General features: G+C 42.4%; 1 protein-coding gene across 4 annotated transcripts in view; it reads right to left on the bottom strand.

Annotated features, from left to right (window-relative positions):
• LEF1 (lymphoid enhancer binding factor 1) overlaps nt 1–18,711 on the bottom strand; it is a 116,503-nt gene extending 97,792 nt beyond the window's left edge. For all 4 annotated transcript variants that reach the window (XM_057309998.1, XM_057309997.1, XM_057309999.1 and 1 more), the window contains exons 1-3: nt 17,350–18,711; nt 14,813–14,879; nt 13,235–13,368 (exon numbers count right to left, since the gene is read on the bottom strand). In XM_057309998.1, the coding sequence (XP_057165981.1) occupies nt 13,235–13,368; nt 14,813–14,879; nt 17,350–17,559 (411 nt within the window). In that variant the 5' untranslated portion in view covers nt 17,560–18,711. The remainder of the gene's footprint in view (nt 1–13,234; nt 13,369–14,812; nt 14,880–17,349) is intronic.
• Between the last annotated feature and the right edge of the window lie 1,765 nt (nt 18,712–20,476).

Genomic DNA, 20,476 nt, shown 5'->3' on the forward strand with positions numbered 1-20,476 from the left:
TCAAAGTAGTTTACTGACATTGACTACGGATTCTTCTCAATACCTTTCCAAGGGAGGAACTAATTCATGAATTGGGTCCCGGCTCCTGAATCAGGGATACCTGGCTTTGAATCCAAGTTCTACCACTTACTAAAACTTTGTGACTACAGCAATCAAATAACTTCTCTGTGCCCCAGTTTCTTTCCTGGAAACACGGAAAGACTAGTAATAGTCACTTCAAGGATTTAATAAGAAAAATGCATGTAAATGCATTCATTAGATATCACATACATACTAGTATATTAATACTACTACTATCCTCACCTCTGGGCAAAATGCAGTTCTATGTCTCATAATCATACAGAGGCTTCTGGTCAAAATCCAGGCAGCTTCAGAGTAAATGAAATGATTTTGTGAGGCACTGCTGATTTAAATAAATCATGGACCTAGGGGGGCCTGGGTGGCACAGCGGGTGGGTTAAGCGTCCAACTCTTGGTTTTGGCTCAGGTCATGATCTCAGGGTCCTGGCATCGAGCCCCACATCAGGCTCAGCACTCAGCATGGAGTCTGCCTGAGATTCTCTCTCCTTCTCCCTCTGCCCCTCTCACTAGTACAAGCTTTCTCTCTGTCAAATAAATAAATCCTTTAAAAAAAAATAAATCAATCACGGACCAAAATGATGGCCATAATATAAAATCTTTGGTTCCAGATATTGGTTAATTTTTGTTTTCTTAGCATGAAAGAGAAACACAGGATAATCCTTAAGCCAAACTCATGAATGTCTGTCCTGAAACTTGCTGCTCTTTCTAAATTCATTATTTCCACTAATGCTGTCCCCTCATCATCAAGCTAGAACTTTTGCCATCTTTTATACATATCCCCTCCTGGGGCATCTAACTGGTTTTCCTCTGAATTCCATATTCTCCATTAGCACAGCAGCTAAATATACCGTTAAAGAAATTTATAATTTCATATACGATCTCATTGTATATTCACAAAACCTTTATAAGAATCAGCTACATCTTACTGGTGAGAAGCTGACTGATTGCACGGTCCCCTGGCATCTTCTGTGTGCCAGTGGTAGTGATGATAATAAGACCCTGGAGGTGCAGAAGGCACCCAGCAGTAGGAGTCAAGACCTGGGCCCCAATTATGGTACCACTACTTACTAGGTGTGTGATCGGAGCAAATGTCCTACATTATTTGACCTCCCACTTCTTGATCTGTTTTACAGTGGTCCTTAGTCCTGTCTACAGCCTCTATGGCTCAGTTTCTCAATCCTCTTTATGCCCCAGTCTCATCTGTAAAATTGGGATATTAGGAATATTATCAGGTTTTTCTGAGGATGAGCAAATACATACAAACTACTTAGAACAGTTTCTATGTAGGATATACTCAAAACTGATAGCTAATGTCTAGTCTATAGACTCCATGTTGAAAGCTCAGAGAATTTCTAAGCGCAGTTCCAGCTCTGTGATCTGTATGACCTTATTTTTTTTAAGAGTCTCCATTTAAATATGGAATGACATCTGATATTATTGCCCTGTGTTGGTGGAAATTAAAATTTTCTGAATTTATTCCACAAACATCTGGGAAGTAACCTGCCCTATGCCAGGTAGTGTAACAGGTTCTGGGCAACAGAGACGAATAAAACATGTGCCCTACCCTGAAGGAACTAACAACTAGAGAGAAATACAGACACAGAGACAACCAACTATTATAACACACGGTAACAGTTATGAAAGTCCTGTGGGAACCCTCAGGAGACAGCACTTAGTTTTATCTGGTGGTAGAATCAGGAGGGGCTTCACAAAGGAGGTACCATTTAGCCTGGACCTTTCAGGATGAACAAGATCGTGCCGGCAGGGAAGAGGGAGCACGGCATTTCAGGGAGACCAAGATAAGAAACTGATGATGGGAGATTTGGGAAAGGGTTTGGGTGCAGGTCTGGAAATGCAGCTGAATGGTAAGCTGCAGGGTAGAGCAGTGAGGAGACAAACCTTGCAAGGTAGATGGTTCCATACTGTGGAAAGCTTTGAAAATAATGCTAAAGAATGTGGGTTTTATTCCATAGCCAATGGAGCAGGGCACTCGAGGAGGAAACCTGAGCTGACTAGAAGGGAACTGAGTGCCAGTGGTCTCTATGGAGGATAGGGCTAGACAGGGCTGAGCGGAGAGAATGTGAGCTCTGGGGCTGAAGTGCCCAGAGTGCTCTACCGCTTTCTTGGTTTGACACCTGTGCAAGTCACAGAGGTATTCTGAATCCTAGTTAAATTATTAAGCATCTACTGGGTCAGGATTCTTCCAAACCTTACTTTAGGTAAGAATCAATAAAGCAGCATGTGAAAAGTGTATAAGCACAACCCGCCTGTGGCTTCTGGTTCAGGACATCTGAGGGGCCCAGGTTATCTGTCTTTTTAACAAGAACACTAGTAAATCCGATGAAGTCAGCCCCTGTTCTAGGAACACTTGCACTAACACAGAGTACTGTGTATTTCTGCAAATAGAACAGGTGGCCATCTATGTTATAGGTGAACAAACCAAGGTCCAGAAAGAATAAGTAACTGGCTGAAGAGCACACAGAGAGTCAGTTACAGACCACTGGGATCTGGATCTTCGCACTCCCCCAGCAGCACTCTGCTGCGACTCCCATCAGGTGTGTGTCTGTATTTTACCATTACTGTCTCTGGCCCACAGTCTGAGCAGTCCATCAAGGATTATGACTAAGGGGACAGCCACTCTGTCCTTCTGCCCTCCTCCCTAGCTTGGCCAATAAAGTACAACTTCTGGTCTCTGGGCAGCTGCGGTAGCCTTTTCCTCTCCCCTCCCCTCATTCCTCTTCACAAGGGAGAGCTACTCATCTCTGGTGATTTGGAGAAGAAAATGAGCAAGGACAGACTGACTCTTTGTTCTCTCTTTGGGGGCCAGCTTGTCCAAGCATGGATTTGTTCTCACCTCCAGTTCTCCAGGACGTAAGTTCCCTACCTCTGCTGGGGAAGCCTGTGGCTTGCTGATGGGTTCATTTTGGGGAAGTCAAAGAAGTCCAAATTCATGTCATGGTTCAAGCCACATTCTCCAATCCAGCCTCATTAATAAATAAACTGATACTCTGCTCTCCATCTGTCTGACTTCTTCTCTAGTGCTGGACTGATTCTTGACTGGAGAGGCATGAAAATTATCAGTCTTAAAACACCAACCATAACCAACCTTGAACGTTTGTCAAGTACATACTTTTAAATACTGATTTTAAATATATGTGGTTTTTTTTAAAGGTTAAATTGCAATGTTGGGTTAATCCCAACTTAAAAATAAGGTGTATTCACTGCCTTTCACTCTGCAAATTCTACTTCTAACAATTTATTCCAAGAAAATAGAATCTGTGCGAAGATTTAGTTATAAAATATGCATTTCATCACAACGTTGCCTAAGACAGGGAAAAATGTGACTTCATCTGAATGTCTTCAACAAAAGACTGATTACATAAGTTAGACAATCATTAAAAATGATGTTACAAAAGAGTGAAAGAGATATCCACTGTATCTTGGTGGGAAAAAAATCAAGTTATGTAATGGTGTATCGTGTTCCCATTTCTATGAATGTATAAAATATATACTTATGTATATTTCTGTATGTGCATAGAAAGAGGCCTAAAAGGCTACATAGCTAGTTTTAGGAGTGATCATCTCTGACAGTTATTCCTCTTGCTTATCTGAGGTTTCTAATTTCTCTAGTGACCATGTATTACTTTTTTAAATAAAAGTATTCTTTTTATTTTCACAAAAAATAGTTAAGCATTACTGAGATTTCTAACAAAATCATCAAAATAATGACTACTTTTCTGTTTTACATTTTAATCAATATTATGATTCATTTAGTGTTTTATGTTCTGAATGGCAAATGTGGTTATTTTTAATGAAAATAAACACATCTTTATATGTTAAGGAAGGGCACTAACTCTACAGCTTATTAAACTGAGGCAGGTTACTGCTGGCCCTGGGGATGGCCTCTTATCTCTAACATGGGGACTATAAAACTCACCCACAGTTTTCAGTTAGGATTAAATTAAGGAACAGTATCTAGCTCGAAGTAGTAGTTTCTTAAAAAAAAAAAAAAAAAAAAGGTAGTTGTTTTCCCTTTCAAAAAAACAAAATCTTGAGTTTTAATGCATACACACAAATGAGCAAAAACCAATTCAAGCAATGTTTGGGAGACTTAATTCTTTTCCCAACCCTGCCAGCTAGCTAACTGGCTAGCTCAATTTGCAGTAAACAGTAAACAATTTTTTACTTCAGTACTTTTGGGTTTATTCCAGACTTTTAAAAAAATCTAAGTGTTGGAGTCAAAGACAAAGTCTAACACACTTGAGATAAGACCACAGTACCTTTTTCTGGATCCAAGTCGTCTGAACCAGTGCACCAAGATGATACGTGCTCATAATTATTATGAGATATATACATACTTTTAAAATGGAAGAACTCTTTGCCAAGAAAGCTGACTCCATATTGAAATATATTTAACATTCACTGGGTTTTATTGAGAGAAAAAGTGAAGTCTTGAAAGGATGGAAGCTGGAATTTTCCACAAAGCTAGAAAACCACTGATTTCTCCTTGCTGCTGGGCCAACATACCCCTTGGACCTGATCCTTGTAGGTGCCAGAAAAGCTGGAAAGATTAAAGTTAGAAGAAAATTCAAAGGGGGCAAAAATAACTTGCCTGTCATCCTCTACGTTCACATGGCTCTTGGAGCTCCTGTCTATAATTTTTGCAGCGGAGAGAAGAGGCTCGGCTCCTAAAGGATTAAGGAGAAAAGTCTCCTAACCAAAAAAATATTCTTACCTCCAGCCAAGGAGTTAAGAGTCATCTGGCAATTTCATATCAAGTATTAGAAGGACATGAGATTTTTCGCGAATATGAGATTTAGAAATCTGTTCCTTCACACATCTCATTCCCTATGGTGCTAAGGAGAAAAATCAGGTCTCTCCTAACATGATTGGAGAGAGAAAAAGGAGCTCGAGAGAAGAAAGCCACCTCTGTAAAGGACGTAATGACAATCCCCAAACTAATTTGTGAAAGTACTTTCTAAAGGTGAACGTAAGGCCTTCACACAGCGTCCAAATTCCAGGTCAGCATGATGGCACAGTAAAACCCAAAACCTTCTTCCCTTCCTCAGTAGTTCCCTGGGTACAGCCAAACACCCCTTGTGGCTACACAATTCCCACCAGGTGGGGGCTGCGCACTGGCTCACACCATCTGACACTTGCGCTTTGCTCCCTAAGCTAGAAAACGGAATACTTTTACAGGCTTCGTGCCATCTGAATTTCACATCCACCACGTAAAGTATGCAAGTGAGATATTAATAGGCTATCTTATAAATGAGGAAACAAAGGCTGATGGAATTTAAATACCTCCCCACAGCTTTGAGGAAGAATGATGGACTTAGGGACTAGCCCCCAGGTCTCTGACATCTCACTCAGTACTGCTCTTCTCCACAGGCTCCCCATCACAGGGGACTGCCTACTCCACCTACCCAGGACTCAAACATGCTCTCAACACTGTGGAAGGACACAATTTATAGTACACATTGGCCTAGAAAAGTCAGCACTGATATTGCCACATCTACTTAGAAAGAACACAAAGAATTTTTTAATATCTGAAAATATCTCATGTTACTAAAAAATGTCCTTTCTATCTGGAAAAGAATAAAAATAAACTGAAAAGCATTAACCATATGATACTAAAACATAATAGAAAGTGGTTTTCTTTTTATTACTATTATATTTGCATCGCAAGCACCCTTTGGAAGAAAGTGTTTCTATCACCTCCTTTTCTTCAGTCAGGTTTCTAGGACTAAGAAAGAAAGTACTTCTTATAACCAGTCCTCATATGAGGGTCCAGTCCCATTCTTTTTTCATTATTGCAGCGAGCTCCTGGCTGACTGTTTTTACCTGTTATTTGGAAACGTAACAGTCTGTAAGGAGCAATTTTGACTTTCTCATTAAAGACTCTAGTCTAATGTTCTCTCTCTCTTTTCACTGATGCAACAAATCAGAGAAAAAGTAAAATAATAAAATACTAAAGATTATTTAGCAGACACTGTCAGATTTTGCTTTTCACATAGCATTTGGTTTGATAAAGAGAGATCACTTGGAAATACCCAAAAAACATACATGAAAAATTTCTAGTACATTTTTTACTCAGCAAATCTACTGAAGTGTCTGTTCTGTGCTAGGTTGAATGGAACTGTCTCAAAATTCATCAGTAACCCCTGATCAATTGACCAGATGATCAACTATCATCAACAGTTGATAGGTTTTACTGTAAAATTTTTCAGGATTGAAAAAAAAAGGACTTATAAAAATATCTTAGTTGTCAGCATTAAAAAGTTTGTTTTGGCGGGCACCTGGGTGGCTCAGTCGGTTAAGCATCTGACTCTTGTTCTCAGCTCAGGTCTTGATCTCAGAGTCTTGAGTTCAAGCCCTGCATAGCATGGAGCCCACTTAAAAAAAATTTTTTTTTGTTTTGTTTTGGTAACTGTTTCATTCAAAAGTTGACAATAATAAAGGAAAATTAAAGCTACACCAGAGCCACTCTTCTTTTTATATTACAGAGACTTCCCTTTATCTAACCCTCATACAACCTTTCTCTATGTAAAGAAGCAATAGGCCTCTTTCTTAAAGTGAACATAACATCAACAATGAATTACTGTGATGAAGATCAAAACTTGATTCTGAAAAACTATCAAGTTGCACACGGAATTACTTGTGGGCATAACTAGAAACGATGGTCAGCAATCAAACTTTTTTAGAGTCTACTTGCCCCTAGTTAGCTACAAAAATAAAAGACATTTCTAGGCTCTCTGTGATGCAACGTCTCTTCCAGTCATATTTCTCCTACAGATGGGAAAAACGGACAGGTAAGCAAAATTCTTGTTTGCTCTGTAATGCCCTTGCAATATTCCCCACGCAAATTCTCAGTGAGCTTTATGACTGATCTACATACAGCAAGCAGCTAATTTCAGCAGGTTTACAATCTAGCTGGAGTGGGTATTGTGTGTAAATGTGTCATTTCACAGAGACTTTAAAATCCCCTGAACATCCTGTTAAATACTCGGCTAGATTGTCTACATTATCGGATCTCTGGAATTAGCAATCCCTATTTCCTATTCATCTCTACTCAACTCCCCACTCTCCCCTTCAGTGTATTTTAATACCTCTACTTGTCTATCCCTACATCCCACTCAACCTTTGTGGTTGGTCTCTAGGTCATTTTCTGGCTTTGCATCTCCAAATTTGATAAAGATTGAATCATCTATGTGCCTAAAATGACTTAAGGGCTTGTAGCAAAGTCTACAGGTCTTATACTGTGACTTCATAAGGTCATAATTAATATTGAAAAAGTAATCATGATTGAGGTGCCTGGGTGGCTCCGTCGCTAAGTGTCTGCCTTTGGCTCAGGTCTTGATCCCAGGGTCCCCTTTCCGCTTAGCGGGAAGCCTGCCTCTCCCTTTCTTATTCCCCCTGCTTGTGTTCCCTCTCTCTCTGTCAAATAAATAAATAAAATCTTTTTTTAAAAAATTAAGAAAAAAAGAAAAAGTAATCATGATCTCAAATATATTTTTTAAATTATTTAAACAAAGTCCAATGGCTGCCTTTTCCGAATGAGTAAGGACATGTCAGGACGGTACAAAGCAGTACAAGTTTCTTGATTACTACAGTATTAGCTTTCTATAGACTCTCTTGGTTTGGCATAATCACTTAAGTAATCATTTTATTTTATTTAAGTAGCCGGGGGCTTGAACTCACGACTCTGAGATCAAGACCTGAGCCAAGATCAAAAGTAGGTTGCTTAATCGACTAAGCCATCCAGGTGCCCCTTAAGTAATAATTTTAAAGATACACAAGTTTTAAATGAATTTCTTCTTTTTAAAAATCTTGACTCCCATGACAGCAGCACCTATAAAATGCTGAGCTCTACTTTTGCCTGGTAATAAAACATGCGGTTTTCTGCTAACCTATGGAGGAGTGCTGGCTTATTTTCTCTTTAAATTCTCAGTCTATCTTGAAATCAAAGGGAAACCAGTTTTATAAAATTCCAATCATGTCTATAATACATAAATGAGGAACAAAGGAGTCAGACAGGAACCGAATGATCTGACTGACTACAGAAATGTCAGTCACATTAACCAAAAATGGTTCTGCTTAAAGAACTAACAAGATTAGTTAAAAACAGATACAACAACAAAACAAGACTCAAAAGCTGGAAATTTTTCTCAATTGATATTACGAAAGAATACACGTGAGGCTACAAGATCAAGTCCAGATGAACCCATTTGTGAGGTCCTATCTCTGTCCTGTTAAATCACAGGAGTCTTTGACCACAACAGAAACTGGATCAAAATACTGGGGTTGGTGAGAGCAAGTACCAGACCTGTATGGGAGCAGGGGGAGGGTACTTCAAAGAGTAAGATTTTCTGCAGATTGGCTCAATGGTCTTGTTTTTGTGAAACTGGGTTATGCTCATGTTTTTATGAACAAGAAATTTCTAGAGTCATTTCAAAAAGAACATAGCTGAATAAGGATCATACTTTGGCCGCACAAGTCATGCAAGGTCAGTGTTAGCTCCTGAAAGGTCCTATGTAGGTAGTATGGCTCCCCGGGACACGTGAGTAAGCAAACCGTTTGGTCATGAGATACCTGAGATATATGAAGTTGGGGGAGAAGGGGTGGCAACAGCTTCCAATTATTCTGACTGAGATCCTTCCCAACTTTATAGCAGCACAATTAAAAATGAATCAAACAGAGAGTTTGAGGGCCCTGAGGAATTTCCCCACACCTTCTCCTGATATCCACATTCAAATTTGAGATGAAACGTACCTTCTAAAATTTAGGTTCTCCCGCACTTGGGGTAAAGAGGAAATTTTAATATACTTAGCTTCAGGAAGTATGCAACTTAGACTAGAAAATTTAAAATAATTTATCACTAAGTCAAATTAAGTACCTTCTTGTAGAAAGGTGAACACACTCCATCTTAAAAATCTTGCTCAAAATATAAGCCATAGTCTCCCTCTATTCTTGAATTATTATTTCTGTATTTTCAAAGCTATGCAGCGGTGTGATGGTCACTGGTATAGAAATAAGCTTACTGATAAGCGCAAGCATACTTAGTTCCTAATGCGAGATGTGACAATGGCAAATATCAAATTTAAGCTGTCTGTAAGCGAATACAAACACGGGGGTAGATTAAGACGAAGTTATAATAGGTATAATTCTGTTCATCAGAAATCAAAATGATGATCCCTTAAGGTAAAAACCATACAGTAGAAATGAGATGCTCAAAATAATGAAAAAAGATCCCTTGAAACATCTAAATAGCAATGTCTACTAAAAATAAGGAAAAAAGGGAAGATGAAATACAAGCGTCTTCCTTTCCCACCTAAAAAGCCATCCTGAGAAGGAGCACAAAGCAGCAAACACGATGAAGTCAGCAGCACCATGCTGACCAGGTGTCACTGCGGTCGCCGTGACCCAGCTGCAACGTTTGCTGTAGCTTCCTGCACCAAGTCTGCTGCTTTGCCCTCCCCGAGCATCTGAAGAGAAATGAGAGGTTTCTGTTCAGAGGTGTTAAAAACTTGGGTTGCCTAAAGGACAGATGTAAGTTTGACACCCAAGATTAACGACCACAGCGTATTAGGCCAGTGGGAACTTTCACTATGTTGAAGCCAGACGAACTCACGGCTCACGCGGTATTCAGGCACCCAAGTGCCAGGACCCAATGGCGGTAACAAACTATTTTTTTCTTTTAATACTTTACCATTGGCCGACAGGGACTGCCACAAATAAGATTCACAGAAAGAAAGGCTTGGGAGGATGGTTTTAATAAACTCTCTAGGGTCCTTGCTCTGAAATATTTAACAAGCTTCGGCATCTTCTTACTCCAACTCAAGCCAAGCTTCACTGTGCTTTAGGAACCGACACCAAATGTGTTATTATTACAGGAGCTTTCTTGTTAGGCCTGATTTATCTGAACTAAGAATTCTTATTTAAAGTTCTGTGAGACACTCATTCATAAGATTTCCGGCATAAACACACCTCTAAGAATTCCAGTTCTGAAGGATGTAATTAGCCAATTAAAATTTCCCTTCAGAAGGAAAAAAGCTGGATTGGCAAAGGTGGTTCGGTTCTCTTGAGTAGATAACAGGTAATAGGTAAGAGCTGTGCAAGCACACGTCAGGGTTTGTTTTAAAGCAGAGCAAAACCATGTAGAATTGTTAAAATGAGCTACCAAAAGAAACATTTCCGTGCATGCCGACTGGCCCGAGCTGCAGGTTGCTGAATTTATATGCAGTTATGTGCAAACGGAAGATTCTTTGTGAGGAAGGGGAGGTCAGGGCCCTCCCCCACCCCCAGGTGTTTTTCTAGTTCTAACACCTGCGGGCAACAGATGCAGTAAACAAGCAGTTGTCTGTAATGCAAATTCAAGTAACAAGGATTCCTCGGGGCTGCTCCCACCTTAAGCTCAAACACAAATGGTCACCCTGCTCCTGACACCTTAGCCGAAAACTTATCACTGGGGATGTCAGTTACACAAACACTAAGTCCTGCTAAGGACAGAGTTAAAGAGCAAGAAGGCACAAGCATGGTTAGGGGTGAAAAGAGAGGCTGCCTTCCGGTTAAAGTGTTTTGGATCTCAGACACATTAAAGACAGCTGTTGGGTATTAAAAACCAAAGACTGAAACTTACTTCAGTCGGACCCTTAAAAAGAAAAATGGACATAGCCTTGTAGTTAAAAACTGAAAAGCTTCTGTAATTGTGCAAACTGCAAAATATCGCAAGAAATATGTCTAAAATAAATACATCCTAAAATGTAACAGAATAAACCAAAGCAGCAGATAACAGGGTAAGGTAACTGTTTCCTGACCACACCCCTTTCCTCCACTCTACACCCACTAACATTTATTCCGTGGCCACAAATCTTTCCTAAACAATGAGTGACTGTTCAATGCACTGACCTCAAAATTTTAATATATGTACTAACAATAAATACCTTCTATTCTATCAAAATTTCAAAATGATTAGTATGGGGGGGCGTGGCTGGAGAGACAGAAATGCTGATTTAAAGAAGAGATGCTTAATTTTCAAGATGCTTAGGGATAATATATGAATACCAGCAGATTTTTATTACATTGACTTAATAAATTATTGTTTTGAAAGGAGAAGTGGCTGAACTAAGGAATAAATCCCACAAATACTTATTAAGCATTAACTGTGTTTACAGCTGAAAAGTGTTTAAGATCGTTTTAGGGGTTATTTTCTATTGTTACCAAGTCAGAGACTATAATTTAGATTTGTTAGAAAGATTATTTGTTGTTCTCAAAAGGCTTTCAACAGAAATCTTCAATTATTCCTTATCTAAAACAGATTCTCCTCCTCACCATTAAAAAAAACCCCAACAAAACAGCCCAACTATAAAAGAAGTATCTGAGATGTTTGCATATTTAGTTCAAAAAATATAAAAATTACAAATTTTAAAACTCAGAAGCATTTATTTGGGAGTAGTCCCTAAATATTAAACTGTATTTGCTTTGATTAGTTAATCACTTTTTAGGCAGGAGATTCCTATGTACCACACGGACATCTCTATCATTAAATATCTGAAAAGCTTTTTAAAATAAAATGTGAAAAGGCTATTCTCTATAACAACCATCATAAGACCTCCAAGATCACCATTTTAACTGCTACATGAAAATCAGAAATATCTCATTCCCTACTTGAAAGTTCAAATATCTTTTTGAAATTTATGGAAAAATACTTACAGGAACTTCTAAATCACAGTGCCCACATAAAGTGGTTATATTTCCTAAACCTATCATTCTAACAACTGAAGACTACAAATAATCACACAAATACTCTTCTTCATAATCAATTCCTCTCTGCTACTTTGGTGAATCTGTTAGATTCAGATTCTGTTCACTGAGGTATTAACGACAGTATTTTCCCCAGATGTCCATGACTGATTTTTTTTTCCCCCACTTAGTGGAAGCACTGGGCTAACACGTCAAAGACCATAGGTTCCATCTTCACAACCCTGGATTTGTCTCCCTAAAGGGTCAGTCAGACTGAAACCCTAATTCCCAAGACCCTGCATACATACATGTTCTTCATTGGGGGTGAGGTGGTAGAGGGAGAAAAAGGCTGAAATAGGGGAATAACTGATGGATTGGGGAAAATCCATCACTGCCACAGTAGGGACGACTGTCAGGGAGAACTCCATCAGCAGCACATTTCACATTCACATACCACGTAAGTTACCTTTTAGACGTTTTCTTACTATATAAATGACATTTCCATTTCCCAACAAAAGAGAAATATCATCAAATAATATATCTGAAATTTTTCACAGTGCTAAACATTTGAATGATGGCGTTATGTTGCCACTGCATTTTTAGAACTTCAAAAGTTAACTGAGCCATGAGATAAAAAGAACAATTTTCATTAGGGCTATCTTGAAGTGATATTTCCTCAACAATTGACAATAAAGTAAAAATAACTCATCCCCAACACCCCCCAACTGATTTTTTAAAAAAGATTTATTTATTTGAGAGAGAGAGCCAGAGAGAGAAAGCAGGGCAGAGGGAGAGGGAGAGGGAGAGTCCCAAGCAGATTCTGGACGAAGCACAGAGCCTGACGAAGGGCTCCATCTCATGACCCTGAGGTGAACCAACAGTCAGTCCCTTAACTGACTGAGCTACCCAGGCACTCCCACCCCACGAGCAACTGATTTTTAAAAAACATCAGGTAATACAATAAAACAAGACCCGGTCTTAAAAGCTGAAGTAACATTCTAAATGTTCAGCCCCAAATTAGGTAAAGTAGTTCTGATTCTAGATAGCTTGTGGGCAGTGAAAGCTATACAATACTTAGTTAACAAAAATTAAATCAATTTTTTCCTCTCATCAGCATAAACAGCACAATACTCATAAAATCATGAATTTGTTGATTTTTTACTTGATTTCATAACTGATGATCTGTTATTTATTAATTTTAACCAATAAGCCAAAAGCTAAATTCCAAGAGTAAGACATCAAAGGTAGCACCCTTTTAAGGCAGCCATTCCTCACAGCAGGTCTTATTTAGTAATGACTGGTTACATATAATGAAAATATTTCCGATGTGTTCTAAAAAACAACTGTTTTGCTACAACAGAAATTAACTTGCACTTCTGAAAATAATTTGCCAACATCAGCGTGTTACTCACTGTTCTTGGGATGGGTGGAGAAAGAGATCCATTTGACATGTATGGGTCATTATTCATATTTGGCATCATTATGTACCCGGAATAACTCGAGTAGGAGGGTCCCTTATTGTAGAGGCCTCCATCTGGATGCTTTCCTGGGAGAACCCAAATAACAAGCAATGATGCACTGAGTGCCTTTTTATATCACTGCATTTTCCATCTGAAAATCTAAGTTCTATGACAAATCAGACCTTACATAAAAGATTTGTTTACAAAATACTGTAACTGAATTATTATGCTCTATTTTGGATTGACAGTATTTATTCTCTTAAATGGCTTAGCAGTGAAACAGATGTTTCAAAAACATGTGGTTCAATTTACTTCCACTACTGAGTGGTGTTTTTACAAAAATAAGTGTTATTCATCTAACTTAATTTGTTCAAAACTAACAAACCGGACCAAGAAATACAGACACATGAAAGAACACACACAAACCTAATGTTATATTATAAACATATTAGGCCATCTAGCTATACACACACTCATAAATATTTACACACCTGAAGTTATGCTCCACCTTATCAGCAAACTCAAAAATTCTACCTGTGCTTCTAGATTTCTGGAAAATTTCTAGATTTTACCGAGGGAAAGAGTTGTATCTAGTATATATGGGCAACTACCACATTTATGAAGAATTAACGGCAGGAGACTTAATTTTACACACTACCCCATTCCGCCAAAGAAATGTGCGTGTTTAATATACACCTTTCTTCTCTTTAACCTGTATAACTACTTCGTAGCTCAGAAGGAAGTCTGATATTATAGTCCTTTTCCCTTCTCCTCCTGGCTGACATATTGTAGGTATGTATGAATACTTCATTCTGGTCAAGCCAATTGTGAGTAAAGGAGAGCAGAAATGCAGAGGATTCGACAAGAAAACCCTACAGATTATTTGATTATTTTAAAGTCACAGGGAGTTCTACTTAAATCTACACAATATATGCAATTTTTAAAGTTTTGAGCAAGAATTAGAAATGGGGAGAAAGTCTATCATTTTCCATCTGTAAAGTTCCTAATTTTAAGAATAAAGTTTTATATTTTTACAAATTAGATTCTGATTTACTGAGTCATACTTAGTCTGTGCACTCACTGCCTGCCTTCTCACTGCAGTCAGAAACAGGAACTTTACAAATGAAAATCCATTTGAAACTATTCTTGTTGGAAAATAAACTGCTGTAGACTGTCACTCTGTAACAATGCAGAGAAAAATACTAAAGGTCTAAGCAGTTAGAACTTGGGCTAAAATAAGGCAACGAGGAAAACTTATTATAGACATTTCCTCTTCCACATAGAATCTGGAAGCCAACTAAAATCCAAAGGCCCCTAACACATTCAAAGACAGTTTTTAAATTATGTAAATATACAAGAGAAATAGGCAGTAAGTTTCCTGAGTTTTCTTTCCCATCTTGTTAAAGTAGTTGACACGGTCTTATCACATCTGATCCCCGTTTCTTGGACTCAAAAATCACAAATATACCTATATTCACAAACTGTACATATGAAGTGATAAACTTGGGAGAAATAGAATTAATGTCTTACCGTCATCAGGGTGTTCTCTGGCCTTGTCGTGGTAGGACTCCTGGGAGGTTTGTGCTTGTCTGGCCACCTAACAGCAAGAATCCCCATCCCCGAAAGAAAGAAAATCAACTTTGAGTTTGTGATTAAGTGTATGTCCACTGGTAATTCAAAGGACGAGGACTGGGTGCAACTCAGTCTACCTATTTTATTAATCTAAGAGGGGTAGGCTAGGGTTGAGAACCTGGAAATCTTTTGCTTTTTCTTTTCAACATGTACTTTTGAGGGATTCTTACGTACCCAGGACTAGACAGCATAAATAACAACAAAAACAATAACAGTATAGTAAATTTGGGAAATATCCACACGCTGTTCTGACTGCTGATCGCTACAATGCAGCAAGGCTACTTGGATACCTAATATGATAGGAGTTTGATTTAATGGGGTTTATCATTTTGATAGCTCCTTTAAACCACTGTTCATGGTCAACCAGCGATGATTAGAGTCGGGCAGAAATATCCCTTTGTAACTGTAAGGACATTTTCAATAAAAAACTACATTTTTTTAATTTAGGGGTCTTAAGGAACTGTCCCAAGCCAGTCCCAGCAGGAGCCCCCTCCTTATAACCTACCATGGCTGGCTGGGCCCAAGCTGACAAAAAAAAAAGTGAATTATTCTGTGGTTAAAGGGAGGAAAATTTGAGAGTTGGGTTATAAACATCTAAAAGGTAGCCAAGCTAATATCAGTTCTGGTAACCACCATCCACCCAGACTCAACCACGTGCAAATCAGTGGTATTACCCATTCACTATCTTCCCTGGTCTGCCCCATGCCCACTTACCACCTCGGCAAAGATTAACAGAGCCCTAATCCCTAGCTTCTATGCTTCAAGCTGCAGGACCCTTCTTCCCTGAGCAAAAACGGAAAATGTGAAGTGGGTGGCAAATTTATTTACGGAATAACGAAGGACAAGCGAAATGAGCAGAAAGAAAAAGAGGCTGCTCTACAAATGTAAGAGTTTGGCCTCTAAGTGTTTGGATGTTATTTGGTTCCTTGGACATATGTCCCCCAGGTAACCTCCTCCCCCCAATACATATTCACAAACCTTTTAAGTGGGTTTGGGTGAACCCTAGCCCCCCCCCACCCCGGTCCCCTTCAAATTGGCACGTTGGGATGAAAGATTCCAGGATAACAAACACCCGTGCGTTCTCCTTAGAACCCAGGCCCCCAGCCTTCCAAATGTGTACTCACCCCTGCCATTGGTATAAAGAAGGTAACTCTGAAGTGTTCTTAAACATGTTGTTTAAAACCCAAAATGTCCCCGCCCCCAAAACCACACGCTTTCTTTTTGGGGGCAGAAGGATGCCATTTAAGGGAAAAGGGTATACCCTCTAAGTTTCTTTGGAGGGAAAAAGCGTTGGTGAAATCATTCGAGTGTCAGGACTTTTCTACCGGATTTCCTCCAAAGCGTTTCCCAGTTGTTAAAGGAGGGTGGCCAGTGGAGTGTCGGGTATCAGGGTCCATCCGCCCACCTCCCCCCCTTTCTGAAACGCTCCACCGCCTGAAATAGCCCTTCCGCGCGGTCCTGCAGGCAGCTTTCTCTCGCCGGCACGCACGTGTCTCTATTTACTCTACTTGGGTTACCTGCGCTATTGCCCGCAGCCGGCCAGGAGATCAGATAAAGCGCTTTCCACCCTCCCCTGAGTGGGTGCCCTGGCTTCCGCCACACCTCGACTCTGACCCTCCTTTCTTCTACAAAGATTTAAGGCCTGATCCCAGCCCAAACTTACCCCAAATATAAGCGCTTTTTTACTTTAAGCGGCCGGGGTTGGAGAAAACTAGCGTTGCCGGCGGGACCCGGAGGGCACCCCCCTCCCTCGAGGGGGGGGTGGCTCGGCGCGGTGCGCCCACGGCTCCCTGCTGCCCGCCCTCGCGCTGGGGCTCTGGCAGCCGCAGAGACCCGGCGCGCGCCCCCTCGGCTGGCCGGCTCCGCGCGAACCCCGCTCCGCGGCGGCTGGGACCGCCCAGCCTGTCCCCAGCCCACGCCCGCCTCCCCTTCCTCTCAGCCAGCCGCCCTGCTGCTCTCTACCTAAGCCTTTGGTGGTTTAACGCACTTTTGCAGAGACATCTACCGAGAGAGAGAGCGGGTGCACTTTGTTTTCCGTTCCACGGAAGAACTTCTCAGTGTTGTTCAAACATCCTGGCTTTAATGCGTCGCGCCCTCTCAACCCCACTAAAAAGTCCGCAGGCGAAACGTTATGGGTTAAGGGCAGCTTCTACTCACAAACCAACAATTTAGTCATCGAACCTCAGAACTGATCCACTTGGAATAACCTTCCCTGCACACTCCACCTCCCACCGACACCAACACACAAACACACACACGCAGGCACACACTCAGGAAGAATGTTGACCGGGGGCCCATCCAACTCCCCCCCCCCCAAGCAACCGAGGGACCTGCTCCGGACCCGTCAGTCGAGGCTCCCCGGCGCCTTCCCTCCTTCTCTGCTCTTCCCCGGGACCCGCCACGCCTCTCCGACCTCCGGGCAGCGGCCCGCTCACCTCGTGTCCGTTGCTGGCCGGGATGATTTCAGACTCGTTAACCAATGAAGACTTGATGTCGGCTAAGTCGCCTTCCTCTTCAGGGTGACTGATTTCTGCGAAGATTTTCTCCTTCTGAGGATCGCCCTCATCTTTGAAGGGGATCATCTCGTCGGTGGCGCAGAGTTCCGGGTCTCCCCCGCCGCCGCCGGCCCCGGAGAGTTGGGGCATCCCGACCACTGTATAGTCTCCGCTCCGCTGGAGGAGCACCCGAGGCGACAGCAGGAAAGACAGGGGGTCAACGATAGAGGGAGGAGGAAAAGGAGAACTGGAAGGATGCGTGAGGGAGAAGAGCAGGCGGAAACCGGGCTGGCGGCCCGCGGCCCGAGCTGCTGCGGCGGTGCCCGAGCCCAGGCAGCCGCCCGCGCCTTCCCTCTCCGCGGAGACCGGCGCCGGCGTCCGCCCTCGAGGCCGAAGGGCACGGGGCTGCTAAGGCCGCCGCAGCCGGCGCCTCTGGGGGCGTCTGAGCTGCGTGGCGCGTGCTAGGCTAGGCTGCCCCGGCGGCCACCCCACGCCTCCAGCGTCTCCAGGGTCTGCGCGCGGAGGACGCCGGTTCCGGAGGAGGCACGACTCTCCCAAGTGCAGAGGAGGGTCCGTCGGCGCGTCTCTACGCAAACCTCTCCACCCTAGCTTCCCAGATGGCCGATTTGGGAGTTTGTTTTCCGAGAAAGGAGGCAAGCTGGGCAAAAGGGCTCCGTTTGCCCCAGCAGAGAAGGTGCAAGGAGAATCAGAAAATAACGAAATGTCCACTTCCTGGAGGGTAAAAAAAAAAAAATTAAAGAGCCACCCGGGTTGAGATGTCCGTTTTAGAGCTTCTTATTTCCTTCCCTTTCGCTTCAGTTTTCCTTCTCCAGGCGCGTTTAATCTGCTGGAGGAGGAGAAGGTGGGGGAGGAGGAGAAGGGAAGAGAAAGAGAAGAAGTTTGCCAAGAATAAAGTTTGTGCCGGCGAGCGCTGGGAGTCGGCAGTGGAGGGTACGGCGGGGTTTCGGGGAGTCACGGCAGGGGCCTCGGACCCAAATGCTTCTGCGGGGAGCTCTAGCCGACACACACACAGCCCGACCCCTCTTTGTTCCCGGCTCGAGTTTCTCAGCCTGGCGCTCTTGCTCGCCGCTCTCCACGCCTCCGCCGAGCCGTTCTGTCAAAGCAAAGAGCTGCACCCTTCGGGTTCGCCTGGCCGAGGGGAGGGGGTGGTGCCCCGAGCTTGGCCGCGTTCGAGGCTCCGGGCGCGCCCCGGCTCCTCGGACCTTGAATGCTCAGCCCAGGTCCCTCCTCCGCACCCTGCCCCGCAGGTGAGCGGCTGCGCCTCCCCACCGCTTCTCCTCCTCCCGCGCCTAGCTGGCGCTGAGAAGCTACCCACTTGCGTCGCTTCTCCTCCCCCTCCCCTCCCCCGCCTCCAGCTCTCCTTGGCCGCCCGCTGGGGGGGGGGGGGGCGAGAAGGAGGTGGTGATTGAGGACTTTTTTTCTTTTCCCAGAGCCTGTAGGACGGGTCCTAGTTGTGTGTGTGTGTGTGTGTGTGTGTGTGTGTGTGTGTGTGTGTGCGCGCGCGCGCGCGCCTAGAGGAAAGGATCAAGCAACTCGCTGAGAGAAGGAAGGACCGGGCGCTTCCTGTAACCCACGGAGAAGCACCCTTTGCCCGCGTGAAATTGACAAGAAACTGCCGGAATGGTTTAACTTCATCATCTAAGTATCTCTTCTCTTGTACCCCCCACAACTTCCTCTGCCAGTCTCTCCCGCCCCCCCCTTCCCGCCTCCCTCTCTCTCTCCCTCCCTTCCTCCCTCCCTTTGGCTGGGCAACGAAGATGAAAGAGAAGCCGCTGCAGCTGTGATCGACACCACATTGATAGATGCTCTGACAGAGCGGATGAGGCGGGAATTGGGGACAGAGAGAAGGAAAAGGGGAAAATATAACAGATTGCTCAACTAAGAAAACGGAAACAAGAAGGACAAGGAAAAGAGTTGTGGCTTCCCTAAAATATAATGTCAAAGGACAAGGGAGCACATGCTAGCAAAAATTAAATCTCCAGTCTTACCGAGAAAAATAGGACAAAGAAGAAAAAACTGAAGACTGGGTCTTAATTACCGCCTTTTTAAACAAGATCTCTTTCTGTACATCCTCACCATGGAATGTACAGAGAAAGTTGCTCTAGGTCTCTCGTGGATTTTAGGAGATATACGCCACGATGTATGGGAACCTCATTGAGAATGAAAAATCAACCCAAGGAGGGAGAGAGAAGAAGGCAAAAAGACCCAGGAGAGGGATGCCAGTAGAGGGAGGGAGGACCGGGCAGTCTCTGGCACCTCGGACTGTGCACTCAAAGGGACCCTTGAAGATGCAAATCCGAAACCAACCTCAAAAATTCCCCAGCCTCCACCATCTCTTTGATGCATTTTGTACAAGGACAGGACTTTTAAGGAGATGCTTTGTGAAAGTTACAGTATAAGCGAAGCTGAAGTTTGAAAACACATTACATTTTGTTCCTTGGCTCTCAAACCCCCTCAGTTAAAAATCCAGGCAAAATTATTATACCTAATACACTAGCCATCTGTAAAACCTCAGAACAGTAAACAAGAGGCAGGAAAAATGTGTCTCCATCTACCTTAAATTGAAAATAAGGAAAACTCTACAGAATCAGACTTTAGCTCTATTTTATAGGAATAGTCATGCAAAGATCCCTCTTTTCCTAGGGAAAAAATTGCATGCTGCTGGGCATTATATAAGTAAAGACCTCAACAGTGCTCCAAATGAGCACTTAAAACTTTGGCTAGGGTTGGGAAATTTACTAAAAAGCAATTAAAAAACTATCAAAGAGTTCAGTTGGTCACATACAGCATGGTCAGTTGTCACACATATTCAATCTGGGAGATTGGAGCAAAATTAAGGATATAGTGATGGAAGCCAGGAAGAGTAAAACATTACTTTTTAAATAGCCGACAGCAAAGCCTTAGAGAAGAAAAACAAAAAGAATATTCTGCTACAATGTATCTATAAGACAATACTAAAAAGATTGGAAAGAAACCAATTTTTTTTTTTATTGGTGGCAGGAGTCAACTTCCCCTGAAGTTATGCAATGTGAGTGTAAAGTACTAG

The sequence above is a fragment of the Ursus arctos genome, unplaced genomic scaffold (assembly GCF_023065955.2).
Source record: "Ursus arctos isolate Adak ecotype North America unplaced genomic scaffold, UrsArc2.0 scaffold_11, whole genome shotgun sequence".
Lineage (NCBI taxonomy): Eukaryota > Metazoa > Chordata > Mammalia > Carnivora > Ursidae > Ursus > Ursus arctos.